The sequence below is a fragment of the Triturus cristatus genome, chromosome 7, assembly GCF_964204655.1.
Source record: "Triturus cristatus chromosome 7, aTriCri1.1, whole genome shotgun sequence".
NCBI lineage: Eukaryota > Metazoa > Chordata > Amphibia > Caudata > Salamandridae > Triturus > Triturus cristatus.
Window position 1 is genome coordinate 1,834,909,434 of NC_140590.1, and position 23,862 is coordinate 1,834,933,295.

General features: G+C 45.5%; 1 protein-coding gene across 5 annotated transcripts in view; it reads right to left on the reverse strand.

Moving 5' to 3' along the window:
• LOC146813352 (transient receptor potential cation channel subfamily V member 6-like) overlaps nucleotides 1-23,862 on the reverse strand; it is a 154,094-nt gene that overhangs the window by 62,264 nt on the left and 67,968 nt on the right. For all 5 annotated transcript variants that reach the window (XM_085620164.1, XM_085620162.1, XM_085620161.1 and 2 more), the window contains 2 exons: nucleotides 21,601-21,869; nucleotides 8,768-8,874 (listed from right to left, as the gene is read on the reverse strand). In XM_085620164.1, coding sequence (XP_085476290.1) covers nucleotides 8,768-8,874; nucleotides 21,601-21,869 — 376 coding nt within the window. The remainder of the gene's footprint in view (nucleotides 1-8,767; nucleotides 8,875-21,600; nucleotides 21,870-23,862) is intronic.

Sequence of the window (23,862 nt, forward strand, 5' to 3'; positions counted from 1 at the left end):
TCAGTCTCAGAAATGTTCTTGTGATACATTCCCAGAAACTAAATGACTCATATTAATGCCTTCTCATAGAAGCAGGTTTGATCTATCGCTTCTTGTGGGTTTTTCTTCTACATTAAAATCTTTTAGGTTCATTCTTGAGCCTGACCTCACTCTCATCCAATACATAAAAGTCACACTCTAAAAAAACAGGCTGTTAGTTCACTCAAATGAACAAAATAATCAATACATGCTCTATTGATTTGGATAGTTGGATTTCAGGAATAGTGTACGTGCAGACACTCCCTCATAATGTATCACACCAATCAAAGCATTCTCCACTCAACAGCCAGGCTTGTCATTACATCAAGCAAATTAAATCAATCACCCCCTTGTTACACACTGTGCACTGGCTCCCGATTATCATGACCAAGATTCAATGCCAACTCTGCTGCATGTTCTTCAAAGCCACCTACCACAAATTTCCTCTGTATCTAGCAGAATTACTCACCATTTGTGGTGGCCAAAGAGGGAAATGAAGCAAGAATACTGGCATACTCCGGGTATAAAGTTCAGAACAGCAACAGTAACACAATCCATCACTGGATTCTGTTACTGCCTAGTTTAATTTGTATTGTATTCTCCTTGTTTTTTATTTCTCTCCTTATTTGTCTCTCCCACTGTCGATTTTCCACTCCCACCACCCAGCTGCGCTCTCCCTCCCTCCTCCTCTATTTAATGGTGGCCGCTGCGCTGAAGGCATGCCAAAGGCAAGCCCATCTGCGCCCATCCATGACCCGAATATGACCAGCACCAGGACCCCTGGCCCTTCGGCCCAACAGCGATACAGCCCCTCGGCTCTCCACAAACTCAATGCCGATAAGAACAACACCTGCGTGCTTGCCTCACCTCTCAACACACATGGACCCTTCACCTGCTGTCACTGACACCACTCCTTCACCTCCACAGGGACCCAGGACACTTCACCTCCCTCCAGCAACAACCCCACTGCAACCCAACCCCTGTGATGTATCCTCCTCAACATCTGCTCCCTTCACGGACACGCCACTGAAATCTGGGACTGCCTCAACAGCACCTCCCTGTAGATCGTCTTCCTCACCGAAACCTAGACAAACGCCACCTCCGGACCAGACATCGCAACTGCCATCCCAGAAGGATACAAGCTCACCCATAAAGATCGCCCCAACCACCCCGGGGGAGGCATCACCATCGCCCACAGGGCCAACCTTCACCTGAGCACCTACACCGACGGGCCCACAGACCTGATGAAACACCTCCACTTCAAGATACAGACCAACCCGTCCTCCACCCTCAGAGGCACCCTCATCTACAGATCCCCCCGGAACCCGCGCTCCGTTCGCCGACTCCATCACTGACATCATCCTTCCACATGCCATCACCTCCACCCACTACATGCTGCTAGGAGACCTCAACTTCCACCTCGACAACCGCCAGGACCCCAACTCCGCCTCCCTATTGGACTACTTCCACGTCATAGGACTCAGGCAGATCATTCCAGAACCAACCCACTCAGCTGGACACATCCTCAACCCCGTCTTCACTGCAGGGAACTCCATCACCTTCAGCCACACCACCAAACTCCCATGGACGGACCACCGCTGTGTTCACTTCATCTTCAAAACCAACATTTCCCACAGATGTTCTCACCAGCTCCGGTGCAGGAATTGGAACAAGATCTCTGATGACCAGCTCAGCAACGCCCTCAGACGCTCCGCTCCCACCGCCACTGGGGATGACCCCACCACCGCCACCCGCGCTCTACACAACTGGATCACCGACTGAGCCAACACCATTGCCCCTCCAGAAAGCCTCCAAACCTCACGCCAAGAAAGCCAGCTGGTTCTCCCCCGCACTTCGAGGCTCCAGTTGAACCTACAACCAACTCGAGAAACTGTGGTGGAGCTCCAAAATAAGCAGGGTGTGCGGAGATTTGCCTACTCCGCGTTCCACAGAGAACGCAGGGTAGGCAAATCTCTGCACACTGCACAGCGGAGCGGAGTTGGCCAGCCCCAACTCCCCCATTAACAATTAATTAGACATGGTGAGATCAAACCTTCCCTGAAAAAATCTTCAGCGGACCTCACCAACCTCAAAAACTTCAGACTGATCTCCCTGCTCCCTTATCCGGCCAAAGTCATCGAAAAAGCTAACAATAGCCAACTCGCTGCCTTCATAGAAGATAAAAACATCCTCGACTCCTCCCAATCAGGCTTCAGAAAATACCACAGCACCGAAACCACACTCGCGGTGACAGATAACATCTGCTCACTACTTGACAGGGGAGAGACGGTGGCCCTCATCCTCTTGGACCTCTCTGCGGCCTTCAACGCTGTCTCTCACCGCACCCTAGCTTGCAGACTCCACGAAGTTGGTATTCGTAACAAGGCCCTCAACTGGATCGTCTCTGTCCTCTCCAGAAGAGCTCAGCGAGTCAGACTCCCTCCTTTTCTCTCAGAACCCACTCTAACCACCTGCGGAGTCCCACAAGGATCCTCCATCAGCCTGACCCTGTTCAACATCTACATGGCGCTGCTCGCATCCATCATTAGAGCACACAGACTTAACGTCACATCATACGCAGACGACATCCAACTCATTCTCTCCCTCTCCAATGAACCCAACATCACCAGATGCAACTTTCAAGAAGGAATAGAAGCCGGATGGCTGAAGAACAGCTGCCTACAACTCAACACAGACAAAACCGAAGTGCTCATCATGGGCCCACACCCTGATACCTGGAACAACACCTGGTGGCCCCCCTGCCCTCAGAACCCTCCCCACTCCCACAGACCATGCACGCAACCTCAGAATCATCCTAGACTCTGAACTAGAAATGGACCGCCAGGTCAATGCCACCACCTCCTCCTGCTATCACACCCTCCACCTACTGTGAAAGACCTTCAACTGGATCCCCCATGAACAAAGGAAAACCGCCACATATGCCCTTGTCAGTAGCAGACTGGATTACGTCAATGCACTCTACACCGGGATCAACAAGAACCTCACCGCAAGCTCCAGAACATCCAGAACGCTGCCACCAGACTAGTCCTCAACCTACCGCACCACTGCCACATCAGCCAACACCTACAGACCCTACACTGGCTCACCGTTGAGAAGAAATCACCTTCAAGCTTCTCACCTACGCACACAAGCCCCTCCACAACACTAGAACCACCAGCATAAACCCACGCCTCACATTCCACGCTCCACAACGTTCTCTCCACTCAGCTCAGCTCTCCCTCACGACGGTACCTCGGATCAAGAAAACTAGAGCAGGAGGATGCTCCTTCTCCCTCCTCGCGGCCAAGGCATGGAACTCCCTTCCTCTCCACCTCCGACAGACCACATCGCTCCCTATGTTCCTAAAGGACATCAAGACCTGGCTCTTCGATGAGCCTCAGGATTTCTGGGGAACCCCCTCCCCCTTCCCCTTCCCTACCCCTCAGCCCCAGCGCTTTGAGACCCATTCCGGGTGATTAGCCTGCACTCTACAAGCCGATTGATTGATTGATTGATTGACTGGAGCAACTATCACTGCCTGAATCTCCCTATGCCTTGACATCAGGGAGAAACCAACCCTTCTTTCACATAACCCATCTGTTCCACCAATTCCTAAAATAAGTCCCTTCAGAACCTAAACACTTACATCTACCAAGGCCCTATTTGTAACTGTAGATATTACATCCTTGCTTCTCCTATCTATTGTTCTTTCAGTTGAAATATTTCTCTTGCTACAATTTTGTGTTAAGCACTCTATTACAATAAGGGAACTTTTGCTACTTAAGAAGTGTTGGACTTGGCCCTCACTACAAGGTCATCACCAAACTTTTTGTCTTCCCCCTCCTACTTTTTCTGAATTTGTTTTTGCTGGCCTTAGGACTCTGTGCTTTAACCACTGCTAACCAGTTCTAAAGGGCTTGCACTCGCTCCATAAAAAATTATCAATTGTCTTACACCTTATTAGCATATTTAATTTACTTATAATTGTCTTGTAGACAGGAACGTTATATACCCAAGTCTTGTAAATTAAATACTACGGGCCCGATTCACAGAATTAACTTAAGACGAAATCCTAAACTTACTACTTTGTGGTATTCACAGAATGCACTTACTACTTTTGGTATTCACAGAATGCACTTACTACTTTTGGTATTCACAGAATGGATTTACGACTGCTAACTTTACGTCCGCACTCGGGCCGGAAATTCCGGCCCAGAGGCGGAGCTTCCGGCCCGGAGGCGGGGCTTCCGGGCCCGAGGCGGAGCTTCCGGCCCAGAGGTGGAGATTCCGGCTGGTGGTGGAGATTTAGCCATGACCGAAATCTCCACCTCCGGGACGGAAGCTCCGCCTCCGGCCCGGAAGCCCCGCCTCGAGTGCGGACGTAAAGTTAGTAGTCGTAAATCCATTCTGTGAATACCAAAAGTAGTAAGTGCATTCTGTGAATACCAAAAGTAGTAAGTGCATTCTGTGAATACCACAGAGTAGTAAGTTTAGGATTTTGTCTTAAGTTAATTCTGTGAATCGGGCCCTTCTAGTGGGCCTTCAAGTGCCACCCATTTGAGTAACCCCTTAAAACACGTCCCAGGTCTGCCATTACAGCCTGTATGCAGTTTTAAACTGCCAATTTGAATATGAATAATAACCTCCTTGCCAAGCCTTAAACTTCCCTTATATTGTATATAAGCCGCCCGAGGTTAGCCCATAGGGCAGGGTGCATTGTAATTAAAAGGTTGGACATGGTAGTGAAAAACTTCTACATTCATTTTTTAATACTGTGAGGCCTACTACTCACATAGGATAACATTGGGTTGGCTTATTATATTTAATAAGTGCTAACTTTTGATTAGGAGTAGGTAGGGAATTCCCCTTTGGTGTCTAATTTTAAAAGAAAATTAAAATCCTCTTTATTTGAAAAGTTGGATTTTAATTCACAATTTTGAAAATGCTAATTTTAGAAAGTTGACATTTTCCCGTCCTATTTTTTGCCTGCAGCCTGTTCCTGGGTTACATGACTGGGTGTAGTTGGACTTTGTATACTATTCCCAGAGAGCCACACAATAGAGGGGTTAGTTGTGCCTCGATGGGCTATCACTGGCTTGATTTGGGGGCGGATGTGGGGGTGGAGCTAGGCACAGCCCCACTTACAAGTCAATAGGCTGTGCCCTGCCTTCACACAAAGGACTTCACACCAGCTCATTGTGCCTACACCTATGCTGGGTCCTGGGCATGGGGAGGCAGAAAAATCCAAACACTTCAAAGTGAATCTCTAGAAACTTCTCCTTCTTCAAAGACGGTGCTATGTATAAAAATAGGACCCTAAGTCCCATTCTTCAATTCACATTTTGGACCTGAGGAAGAACTCAGAGGACTACCTGCTGCTGTGGTCTGCTGTGTACTTCAGAAGATTGCTTTGTTGCACCTGGAAGGACTGCTCTGCTGACTGAAGTCTGCCTTGAATCCTCAGAGGCCCGGCCTTCTGCTTGAACCCTGTTTCACTACTTGAACCCAGCACTGACAGAATGACTCCAAGGGCTAGTTAGCTGGCCTCCTGAATAGAGCCTCAGGGAAAGAAAAGGTTCCAACCATCCTGAGCCCGCACATGGCCCAGCTGTAGTAAGTCCTAACCCTCCAAGTGGTGCCCATCCAGTCCTGGACCTTTGAAAGTGATGCCAAAGGTGCCCAGATAGCCAAAGTAAAAGACTTAGGACTAAGACTAAATGTACCAATCTTCACTGCGTCTTCACCCAGATGACACCTGCCTTTCCTAACTTTAGGTTCTCAGACATTTTTGCATGAAAGCGCCAACAGGGCCCGATTCACTTCTAGTATCTGACCCATGCTCCATCACAGTTGGCTTATTTTTCAACTTTGACCCAGTCTCACATGACTAGATGTCCACAGTTGGCGCTTTGATCTTTTAGGTCCTAGTTTTTTTCCTTAAACTTTAAAGGGTCATAACTCCGGTTCTACTGATTGGATTTTGTTGTTTTGGTGTCAAATAATTTATTAAGATTTAGTCTATTTTTCTTAATTGGAGTGGAATCTTTCTTGTGCTGTGTTTTCGCTTTATTACTGTTTGAGTGCTGCAGTAATACTTAACACATTGCCTCTAAGTTAAACCTGATTGTTTTTGTGCCAAACTACTAAGGTTTAAGGACAGATTAATTTCGTGACTTTTTTGATTCACCCTCACAGGGATAGTGGATGCAGAAGAAGATTAAATTTAAATATAATAATGTTTTTAGTTGGACATGTTTTGCCTGTTCTGATGCAACTAACCTACTGTACTGCCTTACCTATTTAAAATAATCCTGAGTTCCTTCAGTCCATACTTGGTGGATCAACTTTGAGTGTTCAACCAGATTGAGACTTCGGTAAGTAGACACAGATTCAACTTCTTTTTTACGTTAAGTTGCGCATTAAGGGGCATATTTACTACCTTTTCATGCAACGAAGCATGGACACCAAAGTTGCTGCTCTGCATGAAGGGGATAGAGCAGAACAGCGTGATATTGACGCCCTGTTTTTATCTCCCCTAGCACTAGTGCACTTTCGGCTGCTCTGATCCAATGCATATACCCTTGCACCATAGTGCAAGAGTGTGCGCGTTCTCTCAAACATGAAAGGGATAGAGCAGAACAGCGTGACATTGACGCCCTGTTTTTGTCTCCCCTAGCACTAGTGCACTTTCGACTGCTCTGATCCAATGCATATACCCTTGCACCATAGTGCAAGAGTGTGCGCGTTCTCTCAAACATGAAAGGGATAGAGCAGAACAGCGTGATATTGACGCCCTGTCTTTATCTCCCCTAGCACTAGAGCACTTTCGACTGCTCTGATCCAATGCATATACCCTTGCACCATAGTGCAAGGGTGTGCGCGTTCTCTCAAACATGAAAGGGATAGAGCAGAATAGCGTGACATTGACGCCCTGTTTTTATCTCCCCTAGCACTAGTGCACTTTCGACTGCTCTGATCCAATGCCTATACCCTTGCACCATAGTGCAAGGGTGTGCGCGTTCTCTCAAACATGAAAGTGATAGAGCAGAATAGCGTGATGCTGACGCCCTGTTTTTATCTCCCCTAGCACTAGTGCACTTTCGACTTCTCTGATCCAAAGCATATACCCTTGCACCATAGTGCAAGAGTGTGCGCGTTCTCTCAAACATGAAAGGGATAGAGCAGAACAGCGTGATATTGACGCCCTGTCTTTATCTCCCCTAGCACTAGTGCACTTTCGACTTCTCAGATCCAATGCATATACCCTTGCACCATAGTGCAAGAGTGTGCGCGTTCTCTCAAACATGAAAGGGATAGAGCAGATCAGCATGATATTGACACCCTGTTTTTGTCTCCCCTAGCACTAGTGCACTTTCGACTGCTCTGATCCAATGCATATACCCTTGCACCATAGTGCAAGGGTGTGCGCGTTCTCTCAAACATGAAAGGGATAGAGCAGAATAGCGTGATGCTGACGCCCTGTTTTTATCTCCCCTAGCACTAGTGCACTTTCGACTGCTCTGATCCAAAGCATATACCCTTGCACCATAGTGCAAGAGTGTGCGTGTTCTCTCAAACATGAAAGGGATAGAGCAGAACAGCGTGATAATAATGCCCTGTTTTTGTCTACCCTAGCACTAGTGCACTTTCGACTGCTCTGATCCAATGCATATACCCTTGCACCATAGTGCAAGAGTGTGCGTGTTCTCTCAAACATAGGTTTTGTACTGGAAGTAAAGACTTCCAGTACAAAAACTATGCTTTAATACTTTTCTCACTTTTTGCACTGTGCAGTGCAGCACACATGCAAAGTTAGAAAAAGTGGAGACATATAAGCTTGCACCACAGTTCCACCTGCCTCAATTCGGCGTCATTTCTCGGCACAAATATAGGTATAGACAGGGATTTGTGTAACAACCATTGGGTGGTTGCATGGCAATGCACATTTAATACCCACATTATGCTCCGTTGATGCAAATTGCTACTTTGAATTACTTTCAGGCTACTTTCTAGTATAAAACGTTTGACAGGCGAAAGTAAATCCCAAAATGAATGCTTTGAGTCCGTTTGCGTCAATTATGTGGTGCAAACTAGGTGCAATTTGTTGATAATTTTTACCTCACGAGTTTGGCTGACCAACTCCTCTCTCAATAGTGCTGCTGTTTCCTTAGACACATTCCAGAAGCAGTCAAGTATGCGTTTCGGCTTGGAAGGCCTTGTGATATTCGCCCTGTAGCAGGTGAGGGATCTTAGATGGCTGTTTTTCAGTTTTGGAGATTCACATTCCCACAGTGTCTGGGGCAGAGAGCTCATCCATGAGTCAAAGAATATTTCACCTTGGCCTTCCTTGTGTATCTCTCTGATTGCACCTTTCTTTGGACACATCACTGTTGGTTCTGTGGTGCTTAAAGCGAACTGGGAAGTGCTGTCATTTTCACTGCATTGATTTCCTTCCCATGGCCTAAATATTACCTTTTTTTGAGCTCCTTGTGGATTCCTCACTGAAAGGTAGATAGAAGGTGCCACAAATTGAGGCTTAAAGTCTAGAAGTTCATCATCCTTCAACCATGTGGATGGGTTTTGTGTTTTTTTTCTTAAGACCCAGCATCATACTGAGAGTTGGTGCTTCCAGAAAATATAATACAGGGAAATGAACCTGAATAAAATGCATTATCTTCTACAACTGTCGCCAGATATAAATAATATATAAACAATAATATATAAACAATGCTTTAGGTGTTCAGCTTACCATATGTACCGTCTATTGTCCAGTCCATAGTCCGCCCCCAAGATCCCAGAGCGAGACCACATGAAGCGAGGGAGACTCTGCTCAAGCATAACTGTTGTGGCAACCACCTGTGCAAGGGAAGTCAGAGAAAAGAATGAAAAAAGGCACAGATATATTTCCCAAAATACGTTCTGCCAATCCCTTCCACTGCCATGTAATATTATTATTTGATGCAAAGAAGACAACTATAAGAAAACGATACCACAGTATGATGCAAGAAATTAAAATATGGGTGGAAATGTTGAGCCTTCAACCATGGTGTGGGGCATCCTATTGCACGCTATCTATTAGCAGATGGCAAACTGACACATGTCGCAGTCTTAAAGCTACACACCTGGGTCTGGTATTTGTCGTGTCCTTTCCATACTTTGTGGCTTATTTATGAGAGCCATGCAGCAAATTTGCACCACGTAAAGTGGTATGTGCGTGACGCAGGGCTCTCATAAAGATTTATGAAGCCACACAAAGCCACCCTGAGTGGATTTGAGTGGCCTCATAAATCATGAGTGAGGCGACGCAGCGCGGATCGTTGCATTGCCTTCCTCTGCGCCCGGGAGGAGTTCCAGTGGGTTTTCCCACACAACACCCATGGAATTGGATGCAGCCGTAGGTTTACAAAAATATGAACACCTGGGGAAGGGCCAAATCTGTACGTCTCCCGAGGTGAGGTGTAACGAGGAGAAATAACGTCATTTCTCCTAGTTTTTTCCTCTTCCCATGTGTGCTGCAGAATGCAGCACACAGAGAAAGAGAAAAATATCTCTTAAGATTGTTTTTGCACTGGACAGTGTCTCTAGCTGCACAAAACAATCCTGCATGCAATGGCGGCACTCTTGCACCATGGTAAAAGGGGGCCTACGTTGGTACTAGGCTTCTGAAATGGCACGAGCGCAGAGAGAAAGCACATGAATGCACCGTATTGCTTAACCCCTTCGCCGCGGCACGAATTCCGCCGCGGTGCTGGGGGGATTCTGGGTCAGCGCGGCACCGCCATGCTCGTGACAGAACCACTCCGTCATGAGCCACGGTCACGACTCCGCCCACTCGCATTGATCGCCCGCACAGGCGGGGAATCAGTGCCGCGTGGGCAGAGCGGCCGGCCAACAGCCGCAGCATGACGGAACCACTCCGTCATGAGCACACGGCGCCCGTGGCTCATTACGGAGTGGTTCCGTCATGAGCAGGGAACGGGTTAAATGCGGTGCATTACTGCCCTTTCACCATGCCATAAATGAGGCCTTGACTTTCTCGAAATCCATTGCCAGGGCAGCTGCAACAACAAAAAAGAAAAAGGCAATGGGTGGAATATTTTAATTAGATTCCAGTCCATGCTCACGGTGCAACTACAAAGAGGAACGCAGTGTTTCCAAACAAGCCTTAGTCCTGATCCAATAGGAACAGTCCAGCACAAACTGCCTCCTCTAGACAAGCGCACAAAACAAAAAACCTCAGACTGGAATAAGTCCCCATAAACATTACTCCACATGTGTCTCTCTGTTACTAGACCCCTGATTCACACCTCTGATTTATCTCTCTACCGCCTGTGTTATGTTTTATCTCTTTCATCTGTATCTGACGGGTGCTGTCTTTCCCTTCTGTGAATATCGAAAGTCTTAAAATTAGGATTTTTCTCAGTTTAGGAATAGTAAAGTTAGAACTCCTAACTTTACTACTCCTAAACTGAGAAAAATCCTAACTTTAAGACTTTCGATATTCACAATAGGCATCTAGGAGTCCTAAAGTTAGGAGTCCTAACTTTACTACTACTAAACTGAGAAAAATCCTAACTTTAAGACTTTCGGAATTCACATAAGGCATTTAGGAGTCCTAAAGTTAGGACTCCTAACTTCTGTGAATACCGAAATGAGTAAGTGCCTTCTGTGAATACCAAAATGGTAGTAAGTTTAGGATTTTGTCTTAAGTTAGTTTTGTGAATCGAGCCCATTGTTCCAGGTGCTCCCAGGTCACCAGGCACAATATATTCTGACCAGGGCTGTTTTGGACGAAGCACAGACATGACATTTATAGGAAATATTGATAATTAGTTTGGTTTTGAGCTTAAACAGAAGCACAGGATAATGCACAGCCAACCATAGTTAAGATTAATGAGGACAAGAAATTAAGGGAAGTTTGAATGGGATTCTATAATGAAGTTATTACCAAGAAGTGGATGAAGATATTTCAAATTTACAAAAGTAACAGCCAGGGAAAACGTGGGACTCTCTTTAATGGCACAGACCGTGTGGGATCTCTAGGCATCATACAGAGCATTCCTGTCTTTATCTTGTGCTAGTGCACAATGTGCTGCCTAGCACCAACACAGGCACCCTTGCACCATAGTGCAAGGGTGCCTTCGTTCTAAGAGGTATTACTTTTGTGAAGGAAGGGACTACTTCCTGCACAAAAACAATCCCCTGAGCATTTTTCTCTTTCAATGCAAGCTGCAGAATGCAGCATGCATAGAAAGAGGAAAACACAAGGAGAAAAAAATATATTTCTCCTCGTTATGCCTCACATGGGGAGATGTGGCATTTTGATGCTTTCCCAGGTCTACGAGTAAAGGGAAATCAGGAAAAACGCCAAAATCCATGGGTGGCTGCGTGGGAACACTATCGCTCTACCCATGGAACGCCTCTCTGGGGCACAGAATTAGGGCCTTGTGTGGCTTGATAAACCTGACTAAGTAATTGTGTCGCCCTTGCACCCCCTTGAGCGGTGCAAGGGCAAAACAACTCAATGATAAAATTGGCCCCAGAATTATTGGAGGCTTTTGTGATGTTGGTGGAGATGGGTAGCGGCCCCTGGCTCTAATGGCCTCTCCAATGCAATGTTCAAAGCTGACCAACATTATTGGCGACTTGGCGGTGTGGTGCCTGTTTAGACCAGGATTGTTCCTGTAAATTTGAGGGGCTCAATTCTAAACCCAATCTTTAAGAAGGGTAACCTGGGCGATCCTGCAAAAAATAGAGTAATTGACATTTGGAGTTGGAGCTAAGATGTATGCTCAAATTACATTGCATGTGAGAACTGGGTAGAAGAAGAAAAACTGCTACATTTTTCACAAACAGGTTTTAAGTCCAATTGTAGTTCCACCAATAATATTATGTCATCATGTAAATGTACATGCTGTCCCTTCAGAGGGTCAGTGGCGCTCTTTTACACATGTTTTATGGACTGCAGCGCAGCCTTCGACAGAGTTACTAGTGGCTCTTAATGGTCAAAAACTTCTGCTTGTGCCTATCTCTATTTTAGATCAGATGTGTACGGACGACATAGAATGCCTAGTTTTCAGACTGGACCTGCACCCTCAACACAGTTGGAAAGGGGATCTTGTTTATAGACCCCCCAGGCCCGCTACTAGGCTTTACTAGCAATCTAATGAAATTCATTTCCCCACATGTCATTTCCACCCGTAACTTCCTACTTCTGAGGGATTTTTACATCCATAGTGAGAATGCCCTCAACCCTGATGTCACAGCTTGCCTGAAAGACCTGGCCACAATCGATCTCCAGAAGATCAACAACGGCCCTACCCATCTGGCAGGACACACCTTAGATCTTATATTAACTAACTCCGTGAATATCGTCTGTGGGGAAACGCACCCTCTGACTTGGTCAGACCACTCTCTGGTGAATTTCCAACTTGTTGAGTCCTAGAAATCCCTCCACCTCCACTTCACACGCCGCACGCTGGTACAGACCCTGGCATAAACTGAAGCCCGACCAATTCCTGACCCCATTTGGCTCCTGGAACACCGAAACAAACACTTACAGTGTAGAGGAACAGCCAGCTCATTTCAATTCCATTGTACTAACCACCTTAGACAACGTAGCCCCTCTGAAGCCTCAGACCCACCCACTAAAACACACTCCCACTAGGTGGTACTCCTCTGACTTACGTCCTGAAAAGAGCCAATGTAAAAAACTTGGAAAGGAAATGGAGACACTCGCACAGTGCGACAAGACAAAGAGAGAATTAAAGCCGCATTATTCACCTACCACAAAAATATTAAATCCGCGCGCAAGCTACACATCGCTCATCAGCTGTAGCAAGCTTGGAACACTTCTAGGACCTTTTACCAGATCCTGAAGTCTTACACCAATCCTAGGGCTTGCAAAACTGCGGAAACTTTCTCTCAGACGCTTTGCGACAATATAGCTTCCTTTCTTACCCAGAAAACCGAAGCCATCTACCATAAAATCACCTCATCCAATGAAATTTCATTGCACCCTACTGCAACATATCCTACTTCCCTTGAAAACGCCTCGCGCAGCTCCTCTGCTTTCCCTCACTCACTCCAGTAGAGGTTGAATCTCTCCTCACCAAAATTAAATCTGGATCCCCTTGAGATATTATTCCTGCAAAAATCTCTTCCAGACTATCCGCATTTCTAGCCACTCCCATCTGTACCATTCTTAATAGTTCCTTGAGGATTGGCAGACTCCCCTCAGAATGGAAAGCAGCTCAAGTTGTACCCATCCGTAAAAATCTCAAGATCCCCGCCACTGAGCTGTCTAATTACCACCCCATTTCCTAGCCCCCCCTTCAAAGCAAACTTATTGAAAAACACATAAACAGACATTTGTCCGAATTATTGAAACCTCTTAATGCCTTGATGTATCCCAGTCAGGTTTCTGGGCCAAGCACAGCACCGAGTCTGCCTTAATTGAGGTAACGGACAATATCAGAATGGCCCTGGATAATGGTCAGGCTGCACTGCTGGTGCTGCTTGACCTATCGGCGGCGTCTGACACCATCTCACACCATATCCTACTGGAGAGACTTCAGGGCATTGGAGTGCAGGGGGTTGCACTAAAATGGTTGACTGACTTCCTTACTGACAGAACCCCGACAGTCACATTTGGAACTTGTAGATCTAACACCACCTAAGTTACAGAGGGGGTACCGCAGGGCTCCTGTCTGAGCCCCACTCTCTTTAACATTTATGTCACCCCCTTGACTAAACTCATGAGGAACTTAGGGTTTAGTCCCATCTCTTACGCAGACGACACCCAACTCCGCCTCACCTTCGATAAATCTAAACCCGATATACAAATCACCTTTTCAGAGGTCATGAAGACCATTGCGGCCTGGATGAGGATGAATTCCTCCAACTGAATGCCGAGAAATCGGATATCATGCTGTTTGGAGGTGCAGCCATAAGCTGGACTCCCAGGTGGCGGCCAGAGGAGTTGGGCACGGCTCCCTCTCCCAAAGAAGTAGACAAGAATCTAGGATTCTGAATGGACCACAATCCCACATTCGATGCCCATGCCACAACCATTGCTGGCACCTGCTACCATACACTCAGCTTACTCAGAAGAGTCTTCCCTTTATTTCCTTCCTCAACAAAAAAAACTTTGATGCAAGCCCTGGTATTGAGCCGCCTGGACTATTGTAACACACTATTAGCTTCGGCTAATGAGACATCCTTAAACAAGCTACAGGTTTGTACAGAATATTGCTGCCCGACTAGTAGCTAACGCCCCTCCCAGAACGGCATCCATCCCCCTTCTTAATAAACTCCACTGGCTCCTTGTGAGAAAGCGGGTGAAATTCAAGATCGGCTGCATTATCTATAAAGCGCTTAATGGTCAGGGGCCTTCATATTTGTCCAACAAATTCACCAAGTACACTCCCCCGCGAACCCTTAGATCGGGGTCCAAGTTACTTCTATGCACTCCCAGAATTAAAAAGGCTTGCAAGGGTGGCAAAGCTTTTTCACATCATGCCCCTACTTTCTGGAACGAACTGCCCCTCCAGCTTTGCGATTGCCAGAGCCTCCCTCTATTCAGGAAGTGTTTAAAAACCTTTCTTTTTTGATTCCCCGGCTCTGGCTGAAGCACACCGTCCTAAGCGCAGAGATACCCCTCATGGGGTGATTCAGCGCAATAGAAATCAATAAATATCAAATATTGCCAAGAAATCACACAAGGCAATACATACCCTCTATGAGGGAACATGGGACAGGTCAAACATGACTATAAAATATTCATCGGAGCATAGCCCTACAAACAATGCCTTGGGGCATGTGCTTACTGAACTGGGAAATGTGTTAAGTGGAGCCTAATCATTTCCTCCTAGACTGAGCAGAAAACATGCGCACACTTTTTAATACACAGATGGCCTGATCAATTTCAATCAGACCCAAGCTGAATTGAGGAGGGATTTGTTATTTTTGTTCTTGTCCCTCTAAATAAGGCCACAAAGTGACTATAAACCTGTTTCCTTGCAGACCTTTCTATTTTTATGGCTATCATTGCAAGTAAAGCAAAAGGCTTTACTGTTGAGAAGAGCATGTAGAAATTGTTCTTGGATAACAGACAAGCCTGTCTGTAGATAGCCTCAGCTTCCTCGTAGAACTCCTTTTTCTTGCTCCTTTTTATGCATTCATCTATACACCCACTCTCTACTTTTACCCTTCTATATTTACACCCACTCCCAATCAACCATGGATTCTTTCACCCACAACTTTCATCCATGCTTGTATGCTACCACAACCCCATCATCATCTTACATACTGTTGTAGCTAACTATACACTCCTGTGATCATGTTTGCCAAGGAATGGTACCTGCCTGCCTACTGCCTGCATTTTCACCAATAAAACCTGTGAAAAATGTAGTTGTTTGTTGAGAGGATGAAACATCCACAAACATTGTAAGAGTGAACCACGAAAAAAGCACAAAATTAACCTGTGTTTAATCCTCCGGTAACTTGGCACAAGAACAGTCTGCCAACAGCAATAAAGTGAAACCACAACATGAGAAAAATCCCACACCAATTTAGAATAATAGAGTAGATTTTAATAAATTGGTTGACACCAAAACAACAACAGAAAATCATTAGTAATACAATGTTAAAGGTTTATGGTAATATAGCACCTAAAAGTACAAATCTCCAGCCACAGTGTCGGGTTGTGCGAGACCGGGTAAAATTCACAAGTTCAGACCCACTATGATGGAGTGCAGGCCAGATGCAGGGACCAGGTTATTTCAGCTGAAAAGGTTACCTACTAAAGTCCATCGCAAAGACTTTCCTTTGCGATGGAGGGTGCTGTACGGAGCAGGGAGAGCATTGCAGCTGGTTGTCGCTGTGGCATAAAGAGCAGGCTAGGCATTGCGAACAGTCGTTGCTTTCCTGCAAAGATCCTGTCAGATGTCACAGACGGTCGTTGTTCGGGATTCGCGGTGGCGGTCACTGCTGTCACTGCTGTAGCTCAAATTGCAAATCTTGCATTTCCAGTGGCCCCTGGAGGTCGCTGTAGCGCAGGGTCGGGATCGCTGGAGCGTCATGTTGGCAGTCAGTGTGGGAAGCATGGTCTTGGTGCCAGCTAACTTGTTCGCAGTCACGAACTGCCCAAATCTTCAGGATTTCTCCTTTTGTTTTAGAAGGAGCTTAATTGATGCCGCCGCAAGGCTCCAGGACCCGAAGGCAGGTCCAGCATTAGCAATAGTAACACGGCAATCGATTTTGGCACACCGAACCCATGACCTACTCATCAGATTTCCTCACTAGTACCTGGCAAAAGTGCCGGTTATCTCTCCATAACACATCTCTCATATACATTTCATTTGTTTTAAAGTGCTGGTAAAGGCTGGCTTTACTAATCCACTCAGCTATCCACATAAAATATATAGATTGGTTCTTTGCATTAGGAATATTAACCCTCTACCCTACTTTATCACAGGTCAAAACTGTCCCTAGACAAAATGCCATCTCACAATCTAGCAGGAACATTAATCACAAGAGCTATCTTGACATTTCTATTACACCTGAAAGCTAGACGCACAAGGAACTCTGCAGTAGGTGCTTTTAAATTGTAAGTTAATGCTAAGCACAGCGCCCCCCCCTGTGGTCAGTGCCCCCCTCAAGGTCTGCTCCCAGTGCGGCTGCACCGGTTGTACTGCCCGTAAGCCGTCCCTGCCTTAATGGCACCTCTTAGTGATCAGAAACTTACTGCAGCAGAGGCCAGCAGGTCCAGATGAAGGTTCAGGCAGGTTCAGTGAAGTAGGTCAGCTGGGCAGTGGCAGAGAGGTCTCTGGAGCTTTTTGTGTTCTTGCAGCTCAAAATAAAAGGTCAGTCAGCTAACCCTTGAAGTCACTTCAGCATGGGATGAAGGGTGCAGATCCAATCTTGCTTCTCAGCCAGCAGGGCAGGCCTCAATCAGCAGGACTCAAGCTATCCTGGCTGAAGAGGGGTGAAACCCCGAAACCGGTCCTAGGATGTTTGTTTCCGGTCCAGGGAGGACTTGGCTTGGCAGTTCGGGCTGGACTGTTCCCATGAGGCACAGGGTCAAGACTGATTTGCATATGGCCAGGTCTTAACTGGGGTGGCATGGTGAGCAAAAGAATGATGGATTTAACCCATATCTCTTGACTGGGGGTGAATGTTTTGATTTGTTCTGCATTCCGTCCATCAATTGTGTGTCTTTTGCTTTCTCGCCCTAAGTGCGCTGGGTATGCCCAGACGTGGGTCCAGGGCTCACTGTGCCACTGGAATCAAGCTATCCTGGCAAAAGAGGGTTGAAACCCCCGAAACCGGTCCTAGGATGCTTGTTTCCGGTCCAGGGATGACCTGGCTTGGCAGTTCGGGTGGGCTGTTCCCAAGAGGAACAGGGTCAAGACTGATTTGCATATGGCTGGGTCTAACCTGGGGTGGCATGGTGAGCAAAAGAATGAAGAATTTAACCCAGATCTCTTGACTGGGGGTGAATGTTTTGATTTGTTCTGCATTCCGTCCATCAATTGTGTGTCTTTTGCTTCAATCAGCAGGACAGCAGGGCAGTCCTTTCTCTGTAGTAGTAGTATCCAAAGGTCCAGGATTGTACTGAAGAGTGCGTATGAGGGTACCCTTTTATACCTGGTGCTCACTGTGAAGAAGGTAAAGCTTCTGGAGTTTTCCCATTACAGACGTGTCTGGAACTTCCAGCCCCCCTGCCCTGGTCCCAGTCCATCTGGGGCATAAAAGGCTATTGTGAAGTCCTTTGTGTGTGTGCTGGGAAAGTGTCTTTGAAGTGCAAATGTGGCAGGTGAAAGGTCTGCCTCCCCATCAAGCCAGCCAACATTCAGACCCTTGATTGTGTGGCTGTCTGGGAGGAATATGAAAAAGCCAACTGCCACACACACCTAGTCATGTGACTCAAGTAAAGTCTACAGGCCCCAAGGGCCTCATGCATTGAGTTTTGGCATTGGACAAAAGGGCAGGTGAGCACCATACTTATCCAATACAGTTCATTCATGTACTTTTCCCCTGCACTGGCGCTGTTTTGGCAGCCTAGCTGCAAAACAGACATGCTTTCACCATGGTGCAATGGTGCCTATGTTGTTGAGCAGGATTAATTTTGTGTAGGAAGTGGCACCTTTAGGCACAAAAACAATCCTGTGGGGCTGTTTTCTCTTTCTATGTGTGTTGCAGAATGCAGTGCCCATGAAAAGAAGTAAAAACAAGGAGTAAAAAAAGTTATTTCTCATCGTCATGCCTACCAAAGAGAGGAGTAAGGTTTTGACCCATCCCAAGGTTTTCCTGGTTTTGTAAATCTGTGGAAGCATCAAAATCCATGGCTGTTATATGGGATAACTCACCACAATGCCTCCCTAATGCAGAGTAAGTCAACGCAGTGATTTGCGCTTCCTTACCTTACTCCATAACTATGAGGCCATTCAAAGTCGCGCAAAGTGTCTTTGCGTGACCTCATAGATATGATTTTTTTTTATTCTCCGCAATAGTGCTAAGAAATATACCCCCAAATGCCTAGGGCAAGACAATTACAGCTTTCCAAAAGTGACATTTTCAGAATTGTGACTTAAAATCCAACATTGCCATTATAAAGGGTTTGAAATTACAAATCCTCAGGCACCAAACATGACATTCTTTCCTGCTCCAAAGCAAAAGTTATCATTTATTAAATGTAATTAGCTATCCCAGTTTTATCCTTTGGGAGAGGTAGGCCTTTTAATAGTGAAGAACAAATTTTAAAGTCTTACTACAGGACATGAAAAACTTAAAAGTACATGTCCAACTTTTTTAATGCAATGCACCTGCCATATGGACTGATATGTTTAAAAATAAAATTAAGCTTGCCAAAAGGTTTAGTTTGCCGAGTCGAATTAACTGTTTCAAAATGTACCCAAAGGCTGCAGTGGCTGGCCTTAGACATGTTTTAAAAGGCTACTTAGTGGGCAGCACAAGTAGTATTTAATTTACAAGCCCTGGGTACCTGTAGTACAACTTCAAATGTGTCAATTGGGTGAGCAATATTCACCCTCTTTAAAAAATGAGCACAAGCACTTTAATACTAGGCCTGGGCGGAATTTTAATTACGCCAGAGTAATTAGAGTAATTTCAGTAATTACTTTTGTGATGCAAAATTACTGAAATCAAGTGATTAAGCCAGCTTGAGTAATTAGGAGTAATGTTTGGCAAACATCCTACCACAGGAGCACAAAAACAACAAACTAAGAGAGAGCAAATGGCTACTGGCTACTGCTGTCTGTGTCCTGTAGCATTTAGAGCTATTTGTTTAGCACAAAATGCATCCTTTGGCCCATATTGGACACAAGAGTACATTTTGCACAAACAAATGGCTCCAAATGCTGGATTACTCTTCTCATGTAATTATGCATAATTACGAACAAGTTTGTGGTAATTAAGAGTTCCTCTAGAGAGAATTACGCCAGATACACCCACCCCTACTTAGCTAAAAGCCAACAAAAACGGGTTCCGAAAACAGGAAGAGGGAAAGCAAAAAGTTTGGGGGTCACAACCTTTACCACAAATGGAGTTAAAATAAGTCAAACTCAATGGCTTTCCCAATGCACGTTTGTATGCCCAGTCTACCCAACACATGTGAGTGTAATAGGCGTTTTTCTTTATGTGAACAAATCTTCCACTTTTGCACCTTTTGGATGTATTGATAGTTTATTAATCTGTACGTGAATCACCAAGACAGGCTTGCGACACCCAAATCATACTGCTGTTGTGAACATCTACATGAGATACATTTAAACACATTTTAATTGACCTAGGGTATCTTAATATCTGTTGTGGATGAGGCCATCGGAACATATGTGGGACACTGCTGAATAAGTGTGAGGTGTTTCAAAAATACCTATTATACATTGTGCCCGGGCGGAGAGGTGGCAACAGAAATTTGCACCTATTTCTTTGCAGTCCCAAATTGCAGGAGATGTGATAGCTGCTTGTGTGACGCCTTCTGTAAAGTAGATTGCATGGGCAGTAAATGTGCAACAGCAAGACCTCAAAGGGGTGTTCCCTCATTTGCATGGTTGTGTGGTCTCCTGCATACCAGGGAATTTTTTGCCTTTCCATCTGTGCAGTATTACAGACCTGGGCGCAGAGGCAAAGTGACTGTTTAGAGGCCCATGATTATGTGCTACATATAGGTAGCACATAATGAGTCTCCTGATGAAACCCTCTAGAAGAGATAAAATGGGTCTCAGGTGCACCACGAGCATCCCCCTTCTGGGGCTGGAGTCACTCACTGTATTCGCCTGTTTGGGGAATCTCTGTCCCCCCTTTAATAGTCAGGCTAGTTTGAAACAACAAGTCTGCCCTTCACTAATGCACTGTGCACAATGCGGGTGTGGCTTCATGCTTGCAGTAGGAACAGCACCTTTGCTGTGGTATGGTGCGCTCTCATGGACCGCACCTGCGCAGACTAAGTGTGTGCCACAGAGCAGAGTGGGACTAAGCACCATATCCACAGTGCAGCACCTGGTCAGTGCTCTCTTAGAAGAGAAGACTACATTCATCTACTTTAAAGAAAGGTGCCAAATCGAGACCTTTGGACTGTACTGTGAAAATAAGGGAATAAAAGAAACCATGAATGACTCTTATAATGACATTCAAGGTTGACAGTCTCTCGGGAGTGGAGCCCCCATCAGGCAAAACCTCTGCTGATGAAGGTGATTAATATTGCACGCCCTGTGGTTGTTCTAGTGGGGTGATGGTGCCCTGAGGCAATACGCAAATATTATAGGGTGAACTTAGGCGTAAGTGTGGTCAAAAGGGTAGGGAGAATCACCCCTCCCCTAGATTGTGGTAAACCACATACAAAGAACTCCAAGGTCCCCTGCACACGCCAGTGGTACATAGATTTAAGTAATGAAAGTTACCATGCCGCAGGGCATTAATGACTGTTTAGTTTGTCTCAATACCATACAACCACATTAATGCTGTCACAATGATAAGTCAAACAATTAATGCTGTGACAATGATAAGTCACACACTTTCACTAGTGCATTCCAAACACAGTTTTGTTCCTCATTTGATAAAGAATCTTTTTATATCAAAAAGCTTTGACGCTTTAGACATTATATTTATAACAACTTGGGTTTCCACATGTGTTAAAAAATCATGTGTACTGTGCTTTTTACATGTCACAATGGCGTTAATTGTCCTATATCCACTATGATACAATTGTGTATCTTATATATTTCTTAGCCCTGAAGAAGTCGCTGTGTACTGAAACACGTGTTGGCTAGGCGAAGACTCTACCAAGGAATGGACAACAAGGAGAATAAATCCTGGAACCACGCAGAGCAGTGGATGAACAGTGTTTCTTTCTTTCCTACACGCATTACTGCACTAACTTAAATCTATGTACCACTAGCGTATGCAGGGGACCTTGGAGTTCTAAGATGGTTAATATGGCGATGCCAAGATCAGAAAACGAAGAAGTTCTTGGCAGACAAATTGTTTCAATCTTCTGTGTTTCAAAACGACTTCAAGCTCTGTAAGAATAATCGAATGTTAGCTATGGCATCCACTTACCTGCAACCTCCACAGTTCATCTCGCTCTTGGGCAAAGCGCCAGTGCGTGTCGCTCATCATGGCAATGAACAGGTTGAACATCAGCAAGTTGCAGATGAGGGTGAAGGCAATATAAACCACGTTGTACATTATTGGTAGATTAACTGCATAGTTGGCAGGTGAATTCAGCACGAAGACAAGAAGCTGGTAGGTGGAGTACAGGGACACTGGGTAATTATAGAACATGCCCAAGGCATGTGGGTCTTCAGTCTGGAAAGCAATATAAAGGGCTGATAGAAAATAAAGGAGGGGAGATGAGGGTAGGTTGTGAGAGGAGTGGAGGAGAGGAGAGGAGAATAGAGGGGAGGAGAGGAGAGGGGAGAAGAGGAGAGGAAAGCAGACAAGGGGAGAGGAGGGGAGGGAGGGGGAGGGGAGGAGAGGTGAAGAGAGGAGAGGAGACAGGAGGAGAGGGGAGAGGAAAATTAGGTTTCATTCAAGAACATAAATTCCGAATAACAAACCGATTTTCACTAAACCACAATAGTTTTGGCAGGCTCTGTGGTCATGTCATGACACCACCCCTGTTATTAAAGTGATGTGAAAACCTCCACCTTTTTAAAGAGAATTTATTGTAGTAAGCTGGTTTACAGACACTTGAGAACACCTTTTAGATTATCTTAGATTTGCAATATAGGCAAGTCCACATAATGTCATCATTGTCTTTAGAAGTAATTTAATACAACAGTGAATAGGACGATGCACCAAAAGGGTTTACTCATCCAAATGTAAAAACTACACCTCTGCCATGCACCAAAGTTGTCAGATTTTTCTAACTTGCCCAACTTGGGGAAGTTCATGGATCTGGTGGAGTTCCTAAAAAAACACTAGGAAAAAACAGCAGAATGTAACTTTTGCAGCATAAGAAAATTCCAATGGAGTGGAAAGGTGGGGCAGGCAGGAGGAAACTTTGGGACTGAGGGCTGTTTCTGGAACTAGAGAAATAAGATGGTTGCATGGCATCACGCCTTAATAAAAAAAAAACAATAAAAAGCATGTGTTTTTTTTAACAAAAAAAGCATGGACAAAGGGAAATGTATGGGCATCTGGAAAGGGGATGGGGTGGGAAAGAACGGAGATGGCTATCTCCCAAAGCAAAAACCTCCTGATAAAAAGGAAAGACAATGTTTATTGCAAAATCACGTTTGTTTTTACCACCGCCTATCGCTGGATATTTTTGCGTCGATAACACGCTATTAGCAACGTTTATCTCCACTGTGATAAAATATCCAGCGATAGCGGCTAATGCCTGAATATCGCTGGAAATCCAGCGATATTCACGCATTAACGCCATGGTGGACTTAGCCTGACCATCCACCTCCCGTTGAAGAAACCGGTAAGTCATGTTTTTAGCAGGTGTTAAATGCTAGCGATAATCGCGCTTAGCATGACTTTTTTCATCGCTTCGCCTGCGTTGCTAATAGGGGAAGTTGTGTTAGCGACTGTTTTCAGTCGCTTTTAGTTGGGAACGCCTACCTTGCATGCCATTAGCGATAATTATTGCTGGCATGCAAGGCAAAGGAAAACCAGCTGATAGGGCGACAAAAAGTGTCGCTAAAGCGGCGATAAAGCCCTTGCTAATATGCCCCTATCTTTGGCAAGATTCACTTTAGAATGACACATCAACATTTTGGTGCATTTCTTTAAGTGGGTGTTTTTTCACGCTGCTTACCCTCATACGCTCCATATTAGAACTTGGGCCCAGATTTCCTAATGTTATGCATTGGGGTTGCATCCCTTTTATGGTGCAGCCTCAACACATAATCCTTTTTGGCATTTATAAAGCCGTGCAAAAGCTACTTTGCATGGATTTGTGTGAATTAGTATAAAGCACGGCAGTGCATAGCTCTTCCTTGTGTTGCTTTGCGTCTCGGGGGCGTTGCATGGGAGGAGCATGGGCATTCCTGTGCATCCACCCACGGATCTTGATGCAAACTCAGATTTACTAACGTAAGTAAACCTGTGATTGTGCCGAAAAGCAACACCTCCCTGAAGCAGGCGTAACAAGGAGAAATATCTTTATTTTGTCTCATTACTTCCACTTTCTATGTGTTATGCATTCAGAAACATGCATAGAAAGAGGAAATTGCTTATAAGAATTGTAGTTATGCAGGAAGGTGCCCCTTCCTGCACAAAAACAATCTGCCTGTGAAGCAGGCATCCTTGCACCACTGTGCAACAGTGCCTGCATTGACGCTAGGCAAGATACAGATATGGCATATTTCT